Below are 21,694 nucleotides of genomic sequence, written 5' to 3'. Positions count from 1 at the left end.
CAATCGTTGGAAACAAGCCATACTTCCCCAAGCTTTCCTGCTCCTTAGAGGCACAAGGAACCGCAGATGCTAGTTTGCAAAAAAACAACACAAAGTGCTGAAGAGACATGAATAATGAAGATGTAGAAAGGGATATAGGTGAAGGGGGCAAGAGGGAGGGGAAAGGGGTCCGATTGTCATTCATTTGTAATTAATTTATTAGCCAAGTATGTAAAAACATACAAGGAATTTGATTTGCCATACAGTCATACCAAAAAAGCAGCAAGACACACAACTACATAAAAATTAACATAAACATCCACCACAGCATACTGTGATGGAATACAATAACGTATTATCTTCTTCCCTCCTTTTCTCCCACGGTCGGGGCAGATGAACCATCCCCAGCCGGGGCAATCGAAGCTCTCGCATCCAGCGATCGAAGCTCCCGCAGTTGGAGCTCCCGAAGTCGGCCCCTAACCAAGGGACCGCGAGCTCCACGATGTTAAGTCTGCAGGCTCCCATAGCTGGAGCTCCCGAAGTCGGTCCCCAGCAAAGGGACCGCCAGCTCCACGATGTTAAGTCTGCAGGCTCCCATAGCTGGAGCTCCCGAAGTCGGTCCCCAGCAAAGGGACCGCCAGCTCCACGATGTTAAGTCTGCAGGCTCCCATAGCTGGAGCTCCCGAAGTCGGTCCCCAGCAAAGGGACCGCCAGCTCCACGATGTTAGGCCGCAGTGCGGATGGAGATACGATACGGAAAAAGTCCCATCTCGGTCGAGGAAAGAAATTAAAATAGTTTCCCCCACCCCCCAGATAATACAAAACTAAAGCTACACTAAAACATACATTCAGTAACAGACTAAAAACAAAAGCAGAAAAGGACGGGACAGACTGTAGGCGAGGCTGCCATCGCACGGCGCCACCGACTAGTGCGAGTAATGGGTGTGCACGGAGATTGGGCCCAGGGGGAGGGGAGAGATTATTACATTGGAGGATTCAGTGTTGATATCATTGGGTTGTAACCTACCAAAGGAGAATATGAGGTGTTGTTCCTTAACCTGCTTTCAGTCTCAGCAGAGTTTGTTATTGGTGTGGGGGCATTTGTTGCTCTCCTGGTAAACGAGTCACACCCTTGGCTTTGTGACCATTGCAAACTCTGCCCTTGCCTCAGCCACCCTCCTGTTGTGAAGGTAGACCAGGCTTTACATCCGCGCCACTCAGGCCCAACTTACATTGCGAGGCTGAATGCACACTCTCTCATGGTCCATGTTCATGCCGGGAATGATTACACTCATCTTCCGAGGTCCCTTGAAGCCCAGAACATTGGTTTCCTACGTGGGAGGAAAGAAGGATCCATTTATACATTGCCACAGTCATTTAGATTGGACAAAAAAAATCAAGTCTTTGCAAAGTTCCCATCAATCGGATTGAAAAGGTTAATAACTCTTTACAGGAGACCTTTGTGTATGATAACACGGAGCCTCGCACTGGTGGTATTTGGGAGAAATGCCAGCGGATAACTGGAGCTGATAAACATAGAAATGACTGGTTGAGGTGATTGAGAAGGGCCCAGGACAATAGTGAAAACTGCCGGAGACCACGTCCAGCCCACCGTCCTGCTCCTCACAAAATGATCTTGAAACCCAAGAGATAGACAAAAAAAACCTGGAGTAACTCTGCGGGTCAGACAGCATCTCTGGAGAAAAGGAATGGGTGATGTTTCGGGTCGAGACCCTTCTTCAGACTGGAGACCCAAACCCACCACAGGTCCAGCTACTGACAAAACAATCTACAGAAGCCCATCATAAATCCAGTGAATATTAACACTGAGTTCCTGATCCAACAGTGTAGGTCGCCTGTATCTACAGGCAGAGTGGGGCTTACACAGCACTGAGTTACCTGATATTACACAGCCCTCAACCCAAGCAGCGCCCACTCACACTCCTCGTGTGTGGACACAAGATGACTTGTCCTCTAATTGTAGGAGTAGTCGAATGAAAGCAGCAAGGGTTGATAAAGATGAAATAACTATCTCCTAAAGAATTAAAAGCTGCCTTTCCAGTAATCACGCAACACAAACTCTGTGGTGCCCACATCTCCGCTGACAGAGGAGGTGGGCGAACCAAAAGCTAATCCTGTACAAGGATCAGAAGCCTGTCAGTGCAGTCTAACGTTGTTACTTGGCTACAGTCTCATTCTAATCAGGGTTATAATATTTTCAAGCATTTTCTTTTTGTTTTGACCAAAAATAATTTAATAAATTATTAAAGATGATATTTACAGTACAATGTAAAACGAAACAAAACTCAGCACCATAATAAACGTCAAACAAATATACTAAATAAACTCCTATACAACTATATTACAATCCCCATCCAGGATAACTTCCACCCCATCACGGTAATATTTTTGTGCAATATTTTCAAGCATTGATGGTGATTGGTGGAGGGTGTCTGACTTCATGTGGCACAGTGGTAAGGTTAATGCCCCTGTCCCACTTAGGAAACCTGAACGGAAACCACTGGAGACTTTGCGCCCCACCCAAGGTTTCCGTGCGGTTCCCGGAGGTTGCAGGTGGTTGCCGGAGGTTGCAGGTAGTGGAGCAGGTAGGGAGACTGACAAAAACCTCCGGGAACCGCACGGAAACCTTGGGTGGGGCGCAAAGTCTTCAGAGGTTTCCGTTCAGGTTTCCTAAGTGGGACAGGGGCTTTATTGCCTACTGCGCCAGAGACCCCGGTTCGATCCTGACTGCAATAGACAATAGACAATAGGTGCAGGAGGAGGCCATTTGGCCCTTCGAGCCAGCAGCGCCATACAATGTGATCATGGCTGATCATCCCCAATCAGTACCCCGTTTCTGCCTTCTCCCCATATCCCCTGACTCCGCTATCTTTAAGAGCCCTATCTAGCTCTCTCTTGAAAGCATCCAGAGAACCTGCCTCCACCGCCCTCTGAGGCAGAGAATTCCACAGACTCACCACTCTCTGTGAGAAAAAGTGTTTCCTCGTCTCCGTTCTAAATGGCTTACTCCTTATTCTTAAACTGTGGCCCCTGGTTCTGGACTCCCCCACTACGGGTGCTGAATGTGTGGGGTTTGCACGTTCTCCCTGTGACTGTGTGGGCTTTCTCCCGGTGTTGTGGCTTCCTCCCACATTCCAAAGACGTGCAGGTTGTAGGTTCAATGGCTTCTGTAAATTGCCCCTAAGGTGGAGGATAGAACTGGTTTATGAGTGATCTTTGGTCGGCATGGACTGGTTAGGCCGAAGGGCCTGTTTCCATGCTATATCTCTAAATTAAAGTGCCCTGCTCCTCACAGAAAGACGTGGAAACCCACCACAGGTCCAGTCCAGTTCCTCATAAACAGATCAAAAGAAGCCCATCACAAGTTCAGTGAGTATGAAGACTGGTCCTTAGTGTAGTGTAAGTCGCCTGTATCTACAGGCAGAGTGGAGTTACATCCAGAATTTGGAAAGTTGGCTTCAAATTCATAGTAATTGACTTCCGGTTGGCGCCACGATGTGAGTGGAATCGCGCCATTACAGCTCCGAAAAAAACTGTATTTAAAACGGGGGTAAAAGGGTCAAACAAACGCACTTACCACAGGAGATCGATTGTGAACGGCTCCGGCAGCGTTTAAAAGGTGCGTGACGTCATCAGGCGCGCGATTTTAAGAAGAAATTATGACCCAGCGCTCCCCCACCCCCACCGCTGGAAAAAAATCTACGAGAAGGGAAACTGGCCTCAGCTCTGGAGCTGCTGCTGCTTCTGCTTCTCAAGAAGATATCTCACAGAGGAAAGCTGAAATGGAGGAACTTAAGACTACCATTCTAGGTGAGATAAAGAAGCAGAGGAAGGAGTATATGGAGGAGATAAAGAAGCAGAGGAAGGAGTATATGGAGGAGATAAAAAGTTTAAAAGCGGATATGCTGGTGTCTCACGAGAAAAATAAAGAAGATAAAGAAGACTTAATAAAACAAGTTATAACGACGGTAAAAAGTATGATGGATGAGTGGAAGGAAAAGGCTAATGCCGAGTTACAAACTCAAATTGAGGATGTAAAGGAAATAGCTGCTGGGATGGAAAGAAAGCTGGATGACAAGATAGATCCTACTATAATTTCGCTAGACCAACAAGGCGAAGCAATTAAAGAGCTAACTAAAATTGCTGAAGTGAATACTAAGGAGACCGAAAAACTCCGTGCCGAGAACAAACGCCTCTTAGAATTATTACATAAAACAAACGAGAAATGTATCGATCTGGAGGGACGCCAACGCCGTAAAAATTTGCGTATAGTTGGTCTGAGCGAAGGTCGTGAGGGGAGTCAAGATCCTCGAAAATTTGTTGCAAAACTTTTAATGGATATTTTGAATTTGGATCATGAACCCCTGTTGAGCCGTGCACATAGGGCTCTAAGACGGGCCCCTGGGATAGGTTCATCGCCCAGACAAATGATTGTAAAAGTGGCCTTTGACCATGTCTTCGAAGAAATGATGAAGATAATAATAAAAAAGAGAAACCTGAAATACGAGGGAGACAACATCAGTATTTTTAGAGACTTCCCTGCAGAAGTGGCCAAGAAAAGAGCTCTATTTAAAGAAACAAAAGGTATTCTGAGGAATGTACAGAATACTAAGAATCTGAGATATGGCTTGATGTACCCAGCAATACTGAGAGTAACTTATGATGACAAGGAATATCGTTTCGTTAAGCATACTGAAGCATTGAAATTCGCCCGAGGCATACAGCAGAAGCCAGAAGATGAAGAGAGAGAAGATGCGGAGGAAGAACCCGAGGGAGAAGGAGAGGACTGAACTTTTATCATCGACCTGTGGTTATGAAATACTCACTTAGAAGGAAGTGGAATAATGGGCATTTAGTAGTAGTTCTGTATTAATTATTAGAAAATATTTAATTATTCCATGATAATAGTATTACATATTATAGTATTAAATACAATTGATATTAGTAATTAGCAAATAGTAATATGAATAATAGAAATAATTACTAAGTACTAAGTATATAAAGTTAGTACCCCACCCCAATATATATAGCATTTGAGATAGGAGCTGGTATAATCAACATCTTTTTTTTATTAAAAAAACGGAAGTCTTTAGATTAATGGCCACGTTAGTGTGGCTTTCACCTTCACATACTACACACTATACAAGTGTAGTTTCTTTTTTTTCTGAGCACCCTATTAACACCCTTTACTTTTTTTTTATTATTGATATTTCTTATTGTTTTTGTTTTTTATTGATCTTATATTATATATTATTTGAATGTAGATGTGAAGGATATTGTGTATTTAGTTTAAGAAGACATAGATGTGGATTAAGGTGGAAAGAAATTCTCATTGGATTGATGTCCGGGTGCAACGGGGAGCTGGGTGAGTCAAGAAGGCTACTCCAAAAAAAGCCGCCCTAATAGTAAAATGCATGATATAAAGGTGAAGACTGGGGGTGATGGAGTAACCTTCTGCAGTTGGAATGTAAAAGGCATTAATGAACCAATTAAAAGGGGAAAGGTATTAGCTCAGTTGAACAGATTGAAGACAGATGTCATTTTCCTTCAAGAGACTCATCTTAAAAAAGATGCTCAACATAGATTAACAGCTAAATGGATTTCTAAGGTGTATCATTCTACATTTATTCATAAATCTAGAGGAGTTGCAATAATTATTCGCAAAGGTATACCTTTCATACAAAGTTCTATTATAGAGGATAAAGAAGGCAGATATGTAATAATTACAGGGGAATTATATTCAAAAAAGGTAATTTTAATGAATATATATGCCCCTAATTTTGATAATCCATTATTTTTTAAGAAAATATTTAATAATATTCCTATATCCACTCAACACAATTTAATAATTGGAGGTGATTTAAATTGTACTTTAGATAATTATCTAGATAGATCATCCGCAAAAAGGAAAGCTGCCTCGAAATCAAGTAAATTCATAAATGCTTTTATCAATACATCTAATATTAAAGACATCTGGAGGTTAGATAACCCATCCGGACGAGAATATTCTTTTTTCTCGCCCGTACATGGAACCTATTCGAGGATAGATTATTTTTTAATAGATTCTAAATTACTTCCCTTTACGTATGATGCAAAATATCATAATATTATCATCTCAGATCATGCGCCATTAACATTTAAGATAAAATTAAAAGATATATCTAATAAAACTACTACCTGGAGATTTAACCCTCAGATATTAAAGGACAATGACTGTTGTAAATATGTGATGGATCAGATTAAATTATTTTTTGAAACTAATGATAATCCTGAAACTTCTCCATCACTATTTTGGGACACATTTAAGGCATTCATGCGTGGCGCAATAATATCCGCACAAGCACATCTCAATAAAGAAAATCGAAAAATAGAACAAAATTTAGAAAATGAGATAAAACGTCTAGATAATGAAAATATAAAACAGCCTTCCAAAGAGTTAAGTAATAAAATTGCATCAGTAAAATATAGATTAAATAAAATATATTCTAATCAAGTGATTAAACTTTTTCAACAAACTAAGCAAGTGTATTTTGAATTTGGAGATAAGCCACAAAAATTACTAGCACGACAGCTTAGAAAATTAGAAGATGAGAAGATGATACACGGAATTAGATCTGAGTATGGAAATATATTAATTACTCCAAAAGATATTAATGATAGATTTTTACAATATTATAAAAATCTTTATTCGTCAAAACTAACAGGACAAACAGATAGTATGGAAATATTTTTACAAGAATGTCAAATCAATAGCTTAGATCAGGAAGGTAGAGAATTGTTAAATGCTGAAATAACAGTAAAAGATATTATAGAATCAATTAGTTCGCTTAAGAACGGAAAAGCAGCGGGCCCAGATGGCCTGAGTGCAGAATTTTATAAAAAATTTCAAGATCTGATTTCCCCAAGATTACAAATAATGTATAGATATGCATATGACCAAGGAAAATTACCAGAATCTTTAAATGAATCCACAATTACACTCATCCCTAAAGTAGATAAGGATTTGGAAGATCCTGGATCATATAGAGCGATTGCCCTTTTAAATACAGACCAAAAAATATTAACTAAGGTCTTATCTAGGAGATTAAGTTTAGTGATCTCTAAATTAATACATTATGATCAAACAGGTTTTATCCCAAAACGTTACTCATCCCATAATCTCAGACGTTTGTTTAATATTATATATTCAAAAAGAATACGAGATACGGAACTAGCGGTTATATCACTAGATGCAGAAAAAGCGTTTGATCAGGTGGAATGGATGTATTTATTTAATATAATGGAAAAGTTTCAATTGGGGGATAGATTTTGTAAATGGGTAAGAATTTTATACTCGAATCCTATGGCAAGAATTTTGACTAACCAAATTTTATCAGCCAAATTCAAACTCTCTAGGGGATGCAGACAGGGATGTCCGTTATCACCCTTATTGTTCGCATTGGTGATAGAACCATTGGCGGAAAAAATTAGATCTGAACCTGAAATATATGGCTATAATACTGATACAACAATTAATAAAATTTCTTTATATGCAGATGATGTTTTGATTTATATTACAAAACCGGAAATTAGTATTCCCAACCTGCTAAACATTATAACTAAGTTTGGTGCATTTTCTGGGTATAGGATTAATTGGGATAAAAGCGAGATTATGCCAATAACAGGAATAAATCTTAATACATTACAACAATACCCATTAAAAGTAGTTACAGACAAACTTAAATATTTAGGGATTAACGTAACTAAAACTCATAACGCATTAATAAAATCCAACTATCCTCAACTATTAGATAAACTTAGAAAAAATATTTTATATTGGAAAACACTGCCTATATCCATGATTGGTAGAATAAGTGCCATAAAGATGGTATTTCTACCGCAGTTGTTATATTTGTTTCAGGCTATTCCTTTTTTTCTTCCGAAAACTTTTTTTTAAAAAATTGATAATATTGTCAATAGCTTTATTTGGGATTATAAAAATCACAGAATAAATAAAAAACATCTATGTAAAGCTAAGATAAATGGAGGATTAGCACTTCCAAACTTTTTATATTATTTTTGGGCTGTTCAGATTAAGAATATGAATTTCTGGTGGGTAAATATGGATCATGAACCGACATGGTTAAATATAGAAAAGGAGGACTGTCTACCTTTCAATGTAGGTTCGATAATTTTTGCACCAACGGAAGTACAAAAAAAATATTATAAAGACAACCTAATAATATATAATAATAGACGTATTTGGAAACAAATAGTTAAGACTCTACACTTGGATAATCTCTCATTTAGATTACCAATTATGAATAATCCATCGTTTAAACCTGCTATATTAGATGGGGGGTTTAAACAATGGGATGATTTAGGAATTACAAGGATAGAACATCTGTATAGAAAAGGAAAATTTCTTTTATTCCAGGAGTTACAAGATATTTATGGATTGTCTCCACAACATTTGTTTAGGTATTTACAAATTAGAGATTATATTAAATCCAATACACAAGATTATAAAAATAAAGAAGCAGGATTGTTAGATGAACTGTTTAATTTATATCCAAATACAGAAAAATTAATAGCCTATATATATAACATCATTTTGGATAAGGAGAATCCAATAACGGAAGTATATCGTCAAGCATGGGAAAATGAAATGGGATTGGCTATAACAAAAGAAAACTGGGAAGAAAGTCTACAACGAATACACCGGTGTTCATTAAACGCCAGACATATACTGATACAATTTAAAGTATTATATAGGTTACATTATTCGAAAACTAAATTAAATAGTATTTTTCCGAATCTCTCCGCTATTTGTGATAAGTGCAAGAAAGCAGAGGCAAATTTAATACATAGTTTCGTTACATGTCCTAAATTGAATTATTACTGGACAGAAATCTTTAAAGTTATTTCTGAAGTCATCAAAGTTAAATTGGACCCTAACCCAAAGCTAATAATATTTGGAATTCCGGATTTACATCTATCACTTACAGTAAATCAAAGAAATTTCTTTGATTACTGTTTAATAATTGGAAAAAAAATCATATTGAAATTTTGGAAGGGAACATTATCCCCCACAACCAAAATGTGGGCAACAGAGATGATGGAGACGTTACATCTGGAAAGAATTAGATTTGTCCTATTGGACAAGTATAATTCTTTTGAACAGATATGGTCTCCATATATACAGTATTTAGAGAAGTAGCTGTTCTTGGCAACACAGCTCGACGTGCACCCTGCGGGATTTGGTGAGAATAATTCATTTTTATATTGGAATTACATATATGTCTTTATTGATACTATCACTTGTAGTAGTGTTATTAATAATACATATTGTGGTTACTAAAAATGTTTTTTTTTTTTTTTTTTTTTTTTTTTTTTTTTTTTTTTCGTTTCTCTTTTCTTTCCTATATATAATCAAATTATTATTTAATCACTCTCTTAATGATTTATTCTTCCTCTATTCTTTCTCTATCATTATTTCTAAAAAAACAGTAGATAAGTATTACTAGTGTTTTACTTAATGCAAATTGAATTAATTTGATATAAAGTTGTTTGAAGCATTGTAATTGATTACCTTTAATAAAAAAATATATTACAGAATATAAAGGCACCGGAAAAAAAAAAAAAAAAAAAAAAAAATTCATAGTAATTAAAATGTCCATTATAAGTAAGTAAGTAAGTTTATTGGCCAAGTATTCACATACAAGGAATTTGCCTTGATGCTCTGCCCACAAGTAACAACATGACATACAGTGACAGTTACGAATGACTCAGAAAAGACTAAACATTAATACTAAACACTAAAACATTAATACTAACATTAAACATGAATAATAATAAAACATTAATGATATAACACCATTGATCAAGCATGTGAACCAACAAAATAACAGATCAAAGGGAGGCTACAGATTTTTGGCTGTTGAGTAGAGCAACTACTCGTAGATAAAAACTGTTTATATGTCTGGCTGTGGCAGCTTTGACAGTCCGGAGTCGCAATCATTATGAACCAAGTACTCACATAGCATATAGCTGCCAGCTCTTGGCGGAGATTACATGCATCTACACTGGCAGTTCCCTTTTCTGGGTTCACTCCGTTATCATACACTGTAAACTTGGTGCCCATGAGATTTGATCTGCAATACAAATTAATTATGACATGCTCAATAAGTATATTGCACCATCCTGCAAGTACATTGTCACTTTCTCCACAATGTAGATGTTACAGCCAGCAACAGCAACAGCATTCCCATGTGGGAACTGCCCATTAGGTGAGCGCGCGCGCATTTGTTTCAAGGGGGTGGAGAATTCCCCAGTAAGTTTTGATCTCAGCCAGAATCAAGTGTATTGGTTCAAGAAACAAAACACAAAGTGCTGGAGGAACTAATTGGATCATAGTGTGGAAACAGGCCCTTCGGCCCAACTTGCCCACACCAGCCAATGTCCCAGCTACACTATTCCCATCTGCCCGCTCTTGGCTCTTATCCCTCATTGGGATCGTCCCTGCCTCAACTACCTCCTCTGGCAGCTTGTTCCATACATCCACTACCCTCTGTGTGAAAAAGTTACCCCTCAGATTCCTATCAAATATTTTCTCCTTCACCTTAAAACTGTGTCCTCTGGACCTCGACTCACCTACTCTGGGTAAGAGACTCTGTGCATCTACCCAATCTATTCCTCTCATGATTTTATACACCTCGATAAGATCATCCCTCGTCCTCCTGCACTCCAGGGAATAGAGTCCCAGCCTACTCAACCTCTCCCTATCGCTCGGACCCTCTAGTCCTGGCAACATCCTCGTAAATCTTCTCTGTACCCTTTCCAGACAGCATCTGCAGAGGGAATTGGACAGGTGATGTTTGGGGACTCTTCACCTTGTGCTGCTTGCCCCACAGAGTTCCTTCAGCACTTTGTGTTTTGCTCAAGATCCCAGCATCTGTGTCTCCATGCCAATATTACTCACACCTGACCATGAAGTTACAAAGCAACTTGGTGGAGTTTATTTTTTTATTTTATTTATTTAACCTTTATTTAACCAGGAGAAGTCTCATTGAGATTAAAAATCTCTTTTACAAGAGAGTCCTGGCCAAGACAGGCAGCAGCACAGTTCCACAGTTACAGACAATAATTTTAAAAAAAACAACAGAGAACATATAAATAGAGTCACAGTCAGAACATCATCAAACAAAGCATGTACAGACAGAAGAGCCCGCTTCAACATCATTAAGAAGGGATTTAAATCTGTTTATAGAAACCAGCTCCTTTATGGAGAAGTTTGCAAAGCCCAAGGAACATCGCGAGGCAAATACCTGAAAATCACCATTGGAATAAATACATGAAAAGTTATTCTCATTCTTTCTTTTGAAGTGAGATCTTGAGCAGGTTGCGTTAAACAATAGATCACACTGGAGATCACACTGACATAGCCTTTAGCTGGACCATTCCTGTGCAGATCTTGTCCTGAAGGTGTATCTCTTCATCAATGTCCACCAGATTCAACCTAAAGTAAGACTTTGGAGATTATTTCACTGCCCAAATATGGTGCTGTATTTCCTGCCTGCGGACAGAGATGTACTTTGACCCATCTCTCAGCCCAGACAGCACCAGTCATAAACTCACACCATATGGAAATAGGCCCTTTGGCTCAACTTGCCAATGCTGGCCAACATGACCAGTGGTGGACAAGCCCTTCTGCCCGAGATGGATAGGCCCTTCGGCCCGTCATGTCTGTGCTGAACATGACCTCCAGCAGATAGGCTGCTGCCATTGACATTGATTACCTCAGCTTGCCGATGAAGCTCTCCCCTCCTCGCGACAGGTCTGTGGGGTCGATGGAGATGAGGTAATTTGATGTCTTGCTCCTCTTCCTCTTCCTTCCTGCCAATAAGAACACCTACAGCAGGAAAAAGACATTATTAAAGGGACTCTTCATCAGACTTAGTCTCAGTCTCTGGACCTGAAACGTCACCTATCCATGTTCTCCATAGATGCTGCTTGACCCGCTGAGTTACTCCAGCGCTTTGTGTCTTTACATGTAAAGATTGTTGCCATGGTGCTGGTGGTATCTGCACCATGAAGAATATTATCCTGACTATTGTCCCATCCTTGTCCCATTTATGGAGCAATCGGAATCCTGGCCTCACTCACAGTTTGTTGCTAATCTCACCCAGCCCCAGTGCTGGGAGCATAGGAATTTCCCAACTCGTAGGAAAGCCCCAACCCACTTACTCTACCCTCATGCGATGTGAAGATCCCACCCCTGACCAGTTGACTGTTCTCACTTTTCAGCAGGAATCGCTCAGAAGGACAGCAGCTCGATGCTACCTGTCCTGCCTGCTGAGTTACGCCAGCATTTTGATTCTAGCTTGGTTAGAAATGTCCTTTGAAGAAGCTGATCTATGTGGATCTTGAATTATGTTCAGGCCCTTACGTAGAAGATAGAAGAGAACAAGCCCTTTGGCCCACAATATCCGTGACCGTGCCGAGATAAACTACCCTCCACTGCCTGCACGTGATTCCTGTCCCTCCATTCCCTGCATTGGGAGTGACCCAGAATGAGTATAGGTTTCACAAATAAGAATTTAAAATGGTGCACACAAGGAACTCCAGATGCTGGACATTTCAGGAGAACACAAAGTGCTGGAGTGACTCAGCAGGCCAGGCAGCATCTGTGGAGAACATAGACACAAAGTGCTGGAGTGACTCAGCAGGCCAGGCAGCATCTGTGGAGAACATAGACACAAAGTGCTGGAGTGACTCAGCAGGCCAGGCAGCATCTGTGGAGAGAATTGACCCTTCTTCTCGATTCAAAACCTCGCCTGTCCATTCTCACCACAGATGCTGCCTGACCCGCTGAGTTTAGTTACGTGATACAGCATGAAAACAGGCCCTTTGGCGCACCGAGTCGGTGCCAACCAACAATCACCCGTACACTAGTTCTATCCGACACACAAGGGTCAATTTATAGAAGCCAATTAACCCCACAAACCTTCATGTTTTGGAGAGTGGAAACTGGAGTACCCAGAGAAAACCCACGCAGTCACAGGGAGTTTAGCTGAGTGGCGTGAAGTTTAGTTTAGAACATGAAAACTGCACAGACAGCACCCGTGTGAGGGTGGAACCCGGGTCTCTGGCGCTGTAAGGCAGCAAGCAACTCTACCGCTGCACCACCCTGCCACCAACGTGCCACCTGTCCAGCACTTTGTGTTTTGAATGAACAATTCATTCATGGAAATTGTGTGCAGAGCAATCAAGAGAACACTCGTGTCTGTGGCAGCGTTTGTGACCTCTCTGCTGTTAGAAACATAGAAAATAGGTGCAGGAGGAGGCCATTCGGCCCTTCGAGCCAGCACCGTCATTCATTGTGATCATGGCTGATCGTTCCCTATCAATAACCCGTGCCTGCCTTCTCCCCATATCCCTTGACTCCACTAGCCACTAGAGCTCTATCTAACTCTCTCTTAAATCCATCCAGTGACTTGGCCTCCACTACCCTCTGTGGCAGGGAATTCCATAAATTCACAATTCTCTGGCTGAAAAAGTTTTTTCTCACCTCAGTCTTAAATGACCTCCCCTTTACTCTAAGACTGTGGCCCCTGGTTCTCGACTCGCCCAACATTGGGAACATTTTTCCTGCATCTAGCTTGTCCAGTCCTTTTATAATTTTATATGTTTCTATAAGATACCCCCTCATCCTTCTAAACTCCAGTGAATACAAGTGATTTGAGAATATAAAATCCACACGATACATAACTGACGCATACCTTCTTGCCATCATCCCTCTCGAGATGGAGGTAATAGGTTGGGTACAACCCGCGGTCCATGCCCTTCTTGTCCCTGGTGATCCGGCATTTGACGGTGACTCCTTGTGGAGCCGGTCTCACACCAAACTCCTCCAGGTCCCCAACGTTCACCAGAACCTCGGCCGGCGGGGTGGACACCGAGGCAGCCTCCTGCAAAACACAAACAACCAGTTCTCAACAGGGAAATGTGAAACGGAGAGGGAGGCAGCCATTAGGTTTAATACACCATCATTGCTGTTCGTGCCTGCATCCATCAGGATGAGTGATATCGGCCATTGAGGCTGCTCGTCTTTAATGTCGACTAAATGGTCTTCCAGAGAAATAAAAATAGGCTATCTTTAAAAAAAACTCCTCTGTATCACTTGCATATTTCAGTATAACATAGAAAAGGTCCATTCATCCCATCGAGACCATGCAAGCTCAAAGAGTAATGCAATTACATCACTGATATCCCCTGCCACAAAGGAGGACTCGGCGTGGGGGGGGCGTTGTGAGGGGGGGGGGGTGAGAATAAAGGAGGTCCTGGTGCGGAATACAATGTAACATTATCTGTGCCCTTTATGTGGTGACTCTTTGCATACCTAGGGTATGTGAAACAAATAATTTCACTGTGACTTGTCACATGTGACAATAAAGCATTTATTCATTCATTCATTATTCGTAATCAGCTCTGCACCATTTCCAGCTCCCACTCCAGCAACTCTGGTGAGAGTGAGACAACATTTACGTTGGACACTGGCCATTTCACTGTCAGTCTCTGGATTTCACTGGGATCCTGCTATTTAATGGTCACAACTTCATCCTGCAGGCTCCAGTGATCGGAAAGGAAGAAGCTAAATGGCTTCACTCCCTAAAAACGTTCAACGGATAAGTAAAATACCTTTATTGTATATAGTGAAGATATGGCAAAACATGATATCAAATTAACTTAGAAAAACACAAAGTGCTGGAGTGACTCTGTGGGTCAGGTCGTATCTGTGGAGAACGTGGATAGGTGACGTTTCGGGTCAGGACCTTTCTTCAAACCACTTTCGGTAGGATCCGGACCCGAAACGTCACCGCTCCATGCTCTCCACAGCTGCTGTCTGACCTGCCGAGTCACTCCAGCACTTTTGTGTCCTGTTGTGTAAACCAGCATCTGCAGTTGTTTGTTTCCACTAGCAAAATAATGCTGAGGTTGAAATAAAGCTTGGAGACGGGAGATGAACGTTCAGCCTCCCAGTCAGTAAATGGTGAACGAGGGCAAGATGATCTCCGCACCCACCTTGTTGGACTTCTTGCTGGAGGCAGAGCCAGGCCGGGTGTTGCAATTCACCTGGGACGAGCTGGAACTAACCTCATCCTCCTCATCCTCTTCCTCATCAAAGTTCATGCTGCTGGAGATGCCTGCCCAGAGAGAGAGTCCGTTAAACACACGCCCGGCACCAGACGCACAATCCCAACCACACTCACGCCTACACGTTAAACCGTGTACCCTGCTCATGCAGAACACAATCAGGCCCTTCAGCCCACCAAGTCTGTACCTACAGCTAGCACCCATGTCACAGCAATTCCACACAAATCCCATTGTATCCATCCCACATTACAGCGAATTGTGGACGCAGCCCAGACCATCATCCACACCAACTTCCCTTCCATTGACTCCATTTATACCTCACGCTGCCTCGGCAAGGCCAGCAGCATAATCAAAGTACGAGTCGCATCCTGGCCACTCCCTCTTCTCCCCTCTCCCATCAGGCAAAGGGTATAGAAGTGTAAAACGCACACCTCAAGATTCAGGGACAATTTCTTCCAGCTATTATCAGGCAACTGAATCATCCTGCCACAACCAGAGAGCAGCGCTGAACTACTATCTACCTCATTGGTGACCCTCGGACTACCCTTGATCGGACTTTGCTGGCTTTACCTTGCACTAAACGTTATTCCCTTATCGTGTATACAATGGCTCGATTGTGATCTTTTTGCTGACTGGATAGCACACAACAAAAGCTTTTCACTGCATCCCAGAACACGTGACAATAAACTAAATTAAACTAAACGTTCTCATCAACAGTCCCTCCCCTTCCTGTCACCCACTCCCTCCACTCCCACACCCCCTCCTGCCCCCGAAGCACCAACAGGTGAAGGGGGGGGGGTTAATTTATTTCAGCAGAGTCAGAGCCACTGAGGGCATGTTTTGTGAGGAGCAGAACAAAGAGCCTCACCTTTCATCTGCATGGTTGTGCGGAGGTCCTGCCTCTGTGGTTGCTGCCCGCTGGCAGCCGTGTCTCCATCTTCCTCCTCGTTGCTCGACTGACCCACAGTCAGAATCTGGACCTGACTCCCAACCTCCTGGACATCGTCCTGGAAGGCAGCCGGCCCATCGATCCCTGGCGGACAAAGCAATGCATTTATATCTCAGCAGAATCTGCCTCGGCAGCATTCACAGTCTTAGATTGAGAGTCCAGACTAAAGCCCAATGACGCACCATTTTATTACTGGCCTTCAATGGACATATTCCAAAGGCGACTAACCAAGGATATTCCTGAATGTAGAAACAAGGAAGTGGATTGTAGATGCTTGTTTACTAAGGATAGACACAAAAATGCTGGAGTAACTCAGCGGGTCAGGCAGCATCTCTGGAGAACATGGATAGGTGATTTTCAAATCGGGACCCTTCTTCAGACTGGTGGGAGGTGAGGGGGTTGGGGGGAAGAAAGCTAGAAAAGTAGAGGGGCAGGACAAAGCCTGACAGACCATGACCTGAAACGTCACCTATCCATGTTCTCCAGAGAGGCTGCCTGACCACCCATTTATACTCGGGTCAACGAGAAGAATCGGACAGCATAGAAGCAGGCCCTTCGGCCCATCTTATCCAGGGGAGGAGAGGGGATGGAGGGGTGGTTGGTCATCTGTTTAAACATTTCTGGGCTGTTAGATTCTTGTAATAAAAAAGTTTAAATGTTTCTTTTGTATCATCAAAATGTTTTAACTGATAACGTGTTCCATTCCTTTAGATTCGCTCATCTTAAATTGCCATCATCCCAGTGTATGTATATTAATGATAACAGATGACAGGCAGAATTCGTCCAAATAAAAATGAGTGTAGCAAAGATTAAGACTGGAAAATTAATTAAAATGTCACTTTCAGTTGGGCAAACGTAGGGTAAAAATGAAATTGATTCTCTGCCGTTATAATGAGCAAGGAAATTAAACGTAATTAGCTGTTTGGGAGCATATAATTGACAGTAAGGAGGGGAGTGGAATTATTTTATCTGCTCTCTGAATATTAGTTTAAAGTAGAGTGCAAGTGATGCAGGTTTGATGAAGTAGCAATGATCCCAGTCAGAGTCATATAGCGGGGAAGCACGCACTTCGGACCAACTTGTCCACACTGACCAAGAAGAAACGATGTCAGATACTAGTCAATGCACCAGTCTACACACCCTGGAGAAACAAGCAACTGCTAGTGCTGCACACAAAATGCTGGGGTAGCTCAGCGGGTGATGCAGCATCCTTGCAGAACATGGATAGGTGACGTTTCGTCTCGGGACCCGTCTGAAAAAGAGACCTGACCCGAAGCGTCACCGATCCATGTTCTCCAGAGTGAGGATGCTGGGATCCGATTGACTATCGACTGCTGCAGAAACACTTTGATACCCCCGAGGTAATGCACTCCAAAGTACAAAGAATACACTTCTTCACACTGATAATAAAAGTGGTTCCATTGTGAGTGCGTACATTGTGACAACAGCTTAAGACTGCAACTGAAAGAAAGTCTGGTCAAATCGGGACAGGAAGCAGATTAGAAATGTAATATGTTGCAAAATTTGGTAAATATGATAGATCACAAGATCCTCTTAGCATCTACCTCTGTACGGGAAAAAAATTAAAAATTTTAAAATATATAAACCTATTGTAAAATGTTTACATTCGTTCGGTCTGAACCACATTTCGTTCCGACCGAAAGGTCTGAATGACAAATAAAGGATTCAATTCAATTCAGCGTTGTTGCTGTACTGGATCACATAATCATACACCATGGAAACTGGCCAAACTCATCCATGCCATCCAAGATGCTCCATCTAAACTACACCCACCTGCCCGCTTCTAGCTCATATCCCTCTAAACCTATCCTCCATGTATCTCGCCAAATGTCTTTTAAATGCCGTTATAGTACTTACCTCAACTACTTCCTCTGGCAGCTCATTCCACATACCCACCGCCCTCTGTGTGAAATATATATCAGTAGCTAGAATCGTACAGCAAAGGAACAAGTTTAGAGGAATGAGGGGCAGGTGAGGTTAGTGTAGATGGGCACAAAAAGCTGGAGTAACTCAGCGGGACAGGCAGCATCTCTGGAGAGAGGAAAAGGATGATGTTTCAGGTCGAGACCCTTCTTCAGATGGGCATCTTGGTCGGCATGGGTAAGTTGGGCCAAAGGGACTGTTTCCATGCTGTATGACACCACAGATGTCAACAAGGAAGGTGGCAAGGAGCAGCGCCGTCTACGAATGGGGCAACGTGTCACATCATGCATTTAACACCAAGTGTCTGTGATGAGGAGGGCTCTCTTCATGGACATGCTAGATCAGAGAAAGGAAGCTCAAGGTATGCAGTGAGGAGAGGGTAAAGTGTAATAGTGACCGGAGGCAAGATATCCCGCAGTCAACAGAATAGGACTCAACCTCTCGGGCTCCTTCTTTGTTCCCCAAACAACTTGCTTAATAAATCAGTCAGACCACAAACATCATCTGTCCATTCCTTCCACAGATGCTGCCTGACCTGTTGAGTTCCTCCAGCACTTTGGGTTTTCCTCAAGATTTCGGCATTTGCAGTCTCCTGGGTCTCTGAATCTGGTGCAGTTATACCATTGCAGCGCAGTGCAGTCTCAAACAAGTCTCTCCAGTTGCACTGCTGTCAAACGTGTCAAATATCCCTATCAAAATGTAATCTAAACTAAATCAAGAGATTTGTTCAGGATAACCACAAACCACAACAGATTTATTAGATGAGTCCAGAAAACCCCCCAGCAACACCTCACCAAGAAAACATGCTGAGTTTGTTATCAAAAGTAGCTGCAGATGCTGGTTTATACCCAAGATAGACACAAAGTGCTGGAGTAACTCAGCGGGTCAGGCAGCAACTCTGGAGAAAATGGGTGGGTGATGTTTTGGCTCAGAGAGTCATAGAGTGATACAGCGTGGAAATAGGCCTTTAGGGCCCAACTTGCCCACACCTACCTACCAACATATCCCAGCTACACTTGTCCCACCTGCCTGCATTTGTTCCATATTCCTCCAAACCTGCATTGTCCATATACCTGTCTAACTGTTCTATAACGTCGGGATAATCCCAGCCTCAACTACCTCCTCTGGCAGCTTGTTCCATACACCCACCACCCTTTGTGTGAAAAAGTTACTCCTCAGATTCCTGTTAAATCTTTTTCCCTTCACCTTAAAGGTCAAGAGCCTTCTTCACAGTTTGTTCCCTGAATGGGGCGAGGTTTGCTAGCTGCCCTACCGTGACACAATACCACCCCCCCCTCCCGCCCCCCCCCAGGTTGATGTGATTGTGAACGCAAGTGTCACAACTGTGTGGCAATGTGTAGAGGTTCTTTTCTTTTGACGTAGCTGTACGTAATATTTCACAAATCACAAAGTTTTCACACACGCTGGTGAACTTCATCATGCACGTCCCCTCCTCCCTTAGCATCGGTAGATTTCCTTACATCACGTTGCACTGAAACCAGGAGGATTGTACAGTTCTAACAGAGATTTCTACTTGTCGCCCACTGCACACCTGTAGAGAACATTAATTACTAGAAGCCCGCCCGGTCTGTCTCTCCACGATCAGGCATGCTTCTCCACACTGGTCTACATGCAGCAAGCTGACCTTTCTGTTTGCCCTTTTTCTCCTTCTTCATGCCAGCAGATTGTGAGCCTGCAGCTGAGGGCTTGGATTTTTTAGCAGCTTTTGGAGGTTGCACTTCTGATGTAACTGTTACATCCTCGCGTTCAGTCTCCTGTACCGCTGCATGGAAATATGCAGAGAAAACAGAGAGGTAAAGAGCAAAGGGACACACATATAAAGCAGAGGGAGTCATTCAAGGAAAGACACAATGGTCGAATAGTTTTAACAGGCTTTAGATAAAGAGCATGTACTGTATTTCAGACATTGTTGCTCACAAACAGAAAGCATGAAAAGAAAGTTTGAAAGAAACACAAATATATGTCTTGCTGTCTAGAAGTGCTTAGTTCTTCCAGTTGATAGCATTAAACAGTCTATATTATATATTTATCATCAAAAAGGTGTTGATACACTCGGTTAATAAACATGTGGCTGGAAAATGAAATTACGATGTTTAACTTTTGAGGATGCTGGTACACTGTATCGGTATGTCTCGGTATGGTGGCGCAGCGGTAGAGTTGCTGCCTTACAGTGCCAGAAACCCGGGTTCGATCCTGATTACAGGTGCTGTCTGTATGGAGTTTGTATGTTCTCCTGTGACCTGTGTGAGTTTTCTCCAGGGCTCCGGTTTCCTCCCACACTCCAAAGAGGTGCAGGTTTGAGGGTTAATTGGCTTTGGTAAAATTTTAAATTGTTCCTAATGCGTGTAGGATAGTGTTAGTATCGCTGGTCGGCGCAGACTTGGTAGGCCGAAGGGCCTGTTTCCGCACTGTATCTCTAAAACTAAACATGGCATGAAACATGCTCAGGTCCAGTAAACTGTAATCAGTCTGAAGGAGGGTCCCATCCCGAAATGTCACCTAACCACGTTCTCTGGAGATGCTGCCTGACCCAGCGAGTTACTCCAGCATTTTGTGACTTTTTTGTAAACCAGCATCTGCAGTTCCTGGTTTGTCCAAACTATAATAAGTGCTCTGCATTGTGGCGTAACTAAAATATCAACTAGCAGAGCTCCAACAGAAGGTTGTACTCAGCCTCCACCAGGGACTCTTACAGACGGTCACATAAGGTATCTAAGCATGTTAAGACCATGGCAAAGATACGCTTCCTTGGAGTTTGTTCATCTTGGGACGGCGGTGTAGCCAATGTTTAAATAAGCAAAATAGTTCACTCTTTGTATTTGAAGAACAGACAATGGTGGCAGAATGCGAGTAAGTACACAGCCTCCACACCTGAGGCCAGGTAACATTCTTTGTCTGGATTATGGGGCTATTTAGCTACAGGGAGGTTGGACAGACTTGGATTGTTTTCTCTGGAATGCCAGAGGTTGCAGGGAAACCTGATGGAAACATAGAAAATGATGCGGGGAATCGATAGGGTAGACAGTCAAAACCTTTTCCCAGGAAGGAAATAAGAGGGCATAGTTTTAAGGTGAAAGGGGTCAAATTTAAAGGACATGTGCGGGCAAGGTTTTTTTTTTCTTAAATGACTACTTCTAGTATACAGAGGGTGATGGGTGCCTGGAACATGCTGCCTAAGTGTGTGGTTGGCATCATGATAGTCTTGGCATCATATTCAGCACAGGCATTATGGGCTAATGGGCCTGTTCTTGTGCTCCACTGTTCAATGCTCCATGATGGATGTTTGAAAGAAGTGTCCATTGGTTTCCATTTGAAAGTCTGTGACCATCTGCAAGTCTGTCCTGGGTCACTCAGTATCACTGGGTCTTGCAGGAGACACAGTGACGTTTCAGGAAGCCAGAGAGCTTGCCACACGCGTCCATTTAATGGCATGTACTTGGGACTGCGTTTCTCAAAGCCCCAGCAAACAAGGGAGAGTGGCAATGGAAGAAGGATTCCCCGATACTCCGGCCCTTCCAGGCTTTAATTAGATTTTAACTAATTAAGATGAACTTTATTGCGTGGAGGCAGGTACTATGACAACATTCAGAAGACACTTGGACAAGTACATGGAGAGGAACGGTTTAAAGGCATATAGGCCAAACG

The 21,694-nt window shown here is 42.3% G+C and overlaps 1 protein-coding gene across 2 annotated transcripts in view; it reads right to left on the bottom strand.

The window, feature by feature from the left end:
- LOC116984358 (tubby protein homolog) overlaps nt 1-21,694 on the bottom strand; it is a 66,977-nt gene that overhangs the window by 11,648 nt on the left and 33,635 nt on the right. Inside the window, exons 4-10 of one of the 2 annotated variants that reach the window (XM_033038511.1) lie at nt 19,674-19,811; nt 16,004-16,168; nt 15,064-15,185; nt 13,761-13,949; nt 11,778-11,890; nt 10,019-10,133; nt 1,212-1,310 (exon numbers count right to left, since the gene is read on the bottom strand). In XM_033038511.1, coding sequence (XP_032894402.1) covers nt 1,212-1,310; nt 10,019-10,133; nt 11,778-11,890; nt 13,761-13,949; nt 15,064-15,185; nt 16,004-16,168; nt 19,674-19,811 — 941 coding nt within the window. The remainder of the gene's footprint in view (nt 1-1,211; nt 1,311-10,018; nt 10,134-11,777; nt 11,891-13,760; nt 13,950-15,063; nt 15,186-16,003; nt 16,169-19,673; nt 19,812-21,694) is intronic. The other variant, XM_033038512.1, reaches the window with a different exon arrangement.

The sequence above is a fragment of the Amblyraja radiata genome, chromosome 20 (genome assembly GCF_010909765.2).
Source record: "Amblyraja radiata isolate CabotCenter1 chromosome 20, sAmbRad1.1.pri, whole genome shotgun sequence".
Taxonomy (NCBI): domain Eukaryota; kingdom Metazoa; phylum Chordata; class Chondrichthyes; order Rajiformes; family Rajidae; genus Amblyraja; species Amblyraja radiata.
Note: the sequence above shows the minus strand (reverse complement) of the source record. Positions and strands in the feature narration are given on the sequence as shown.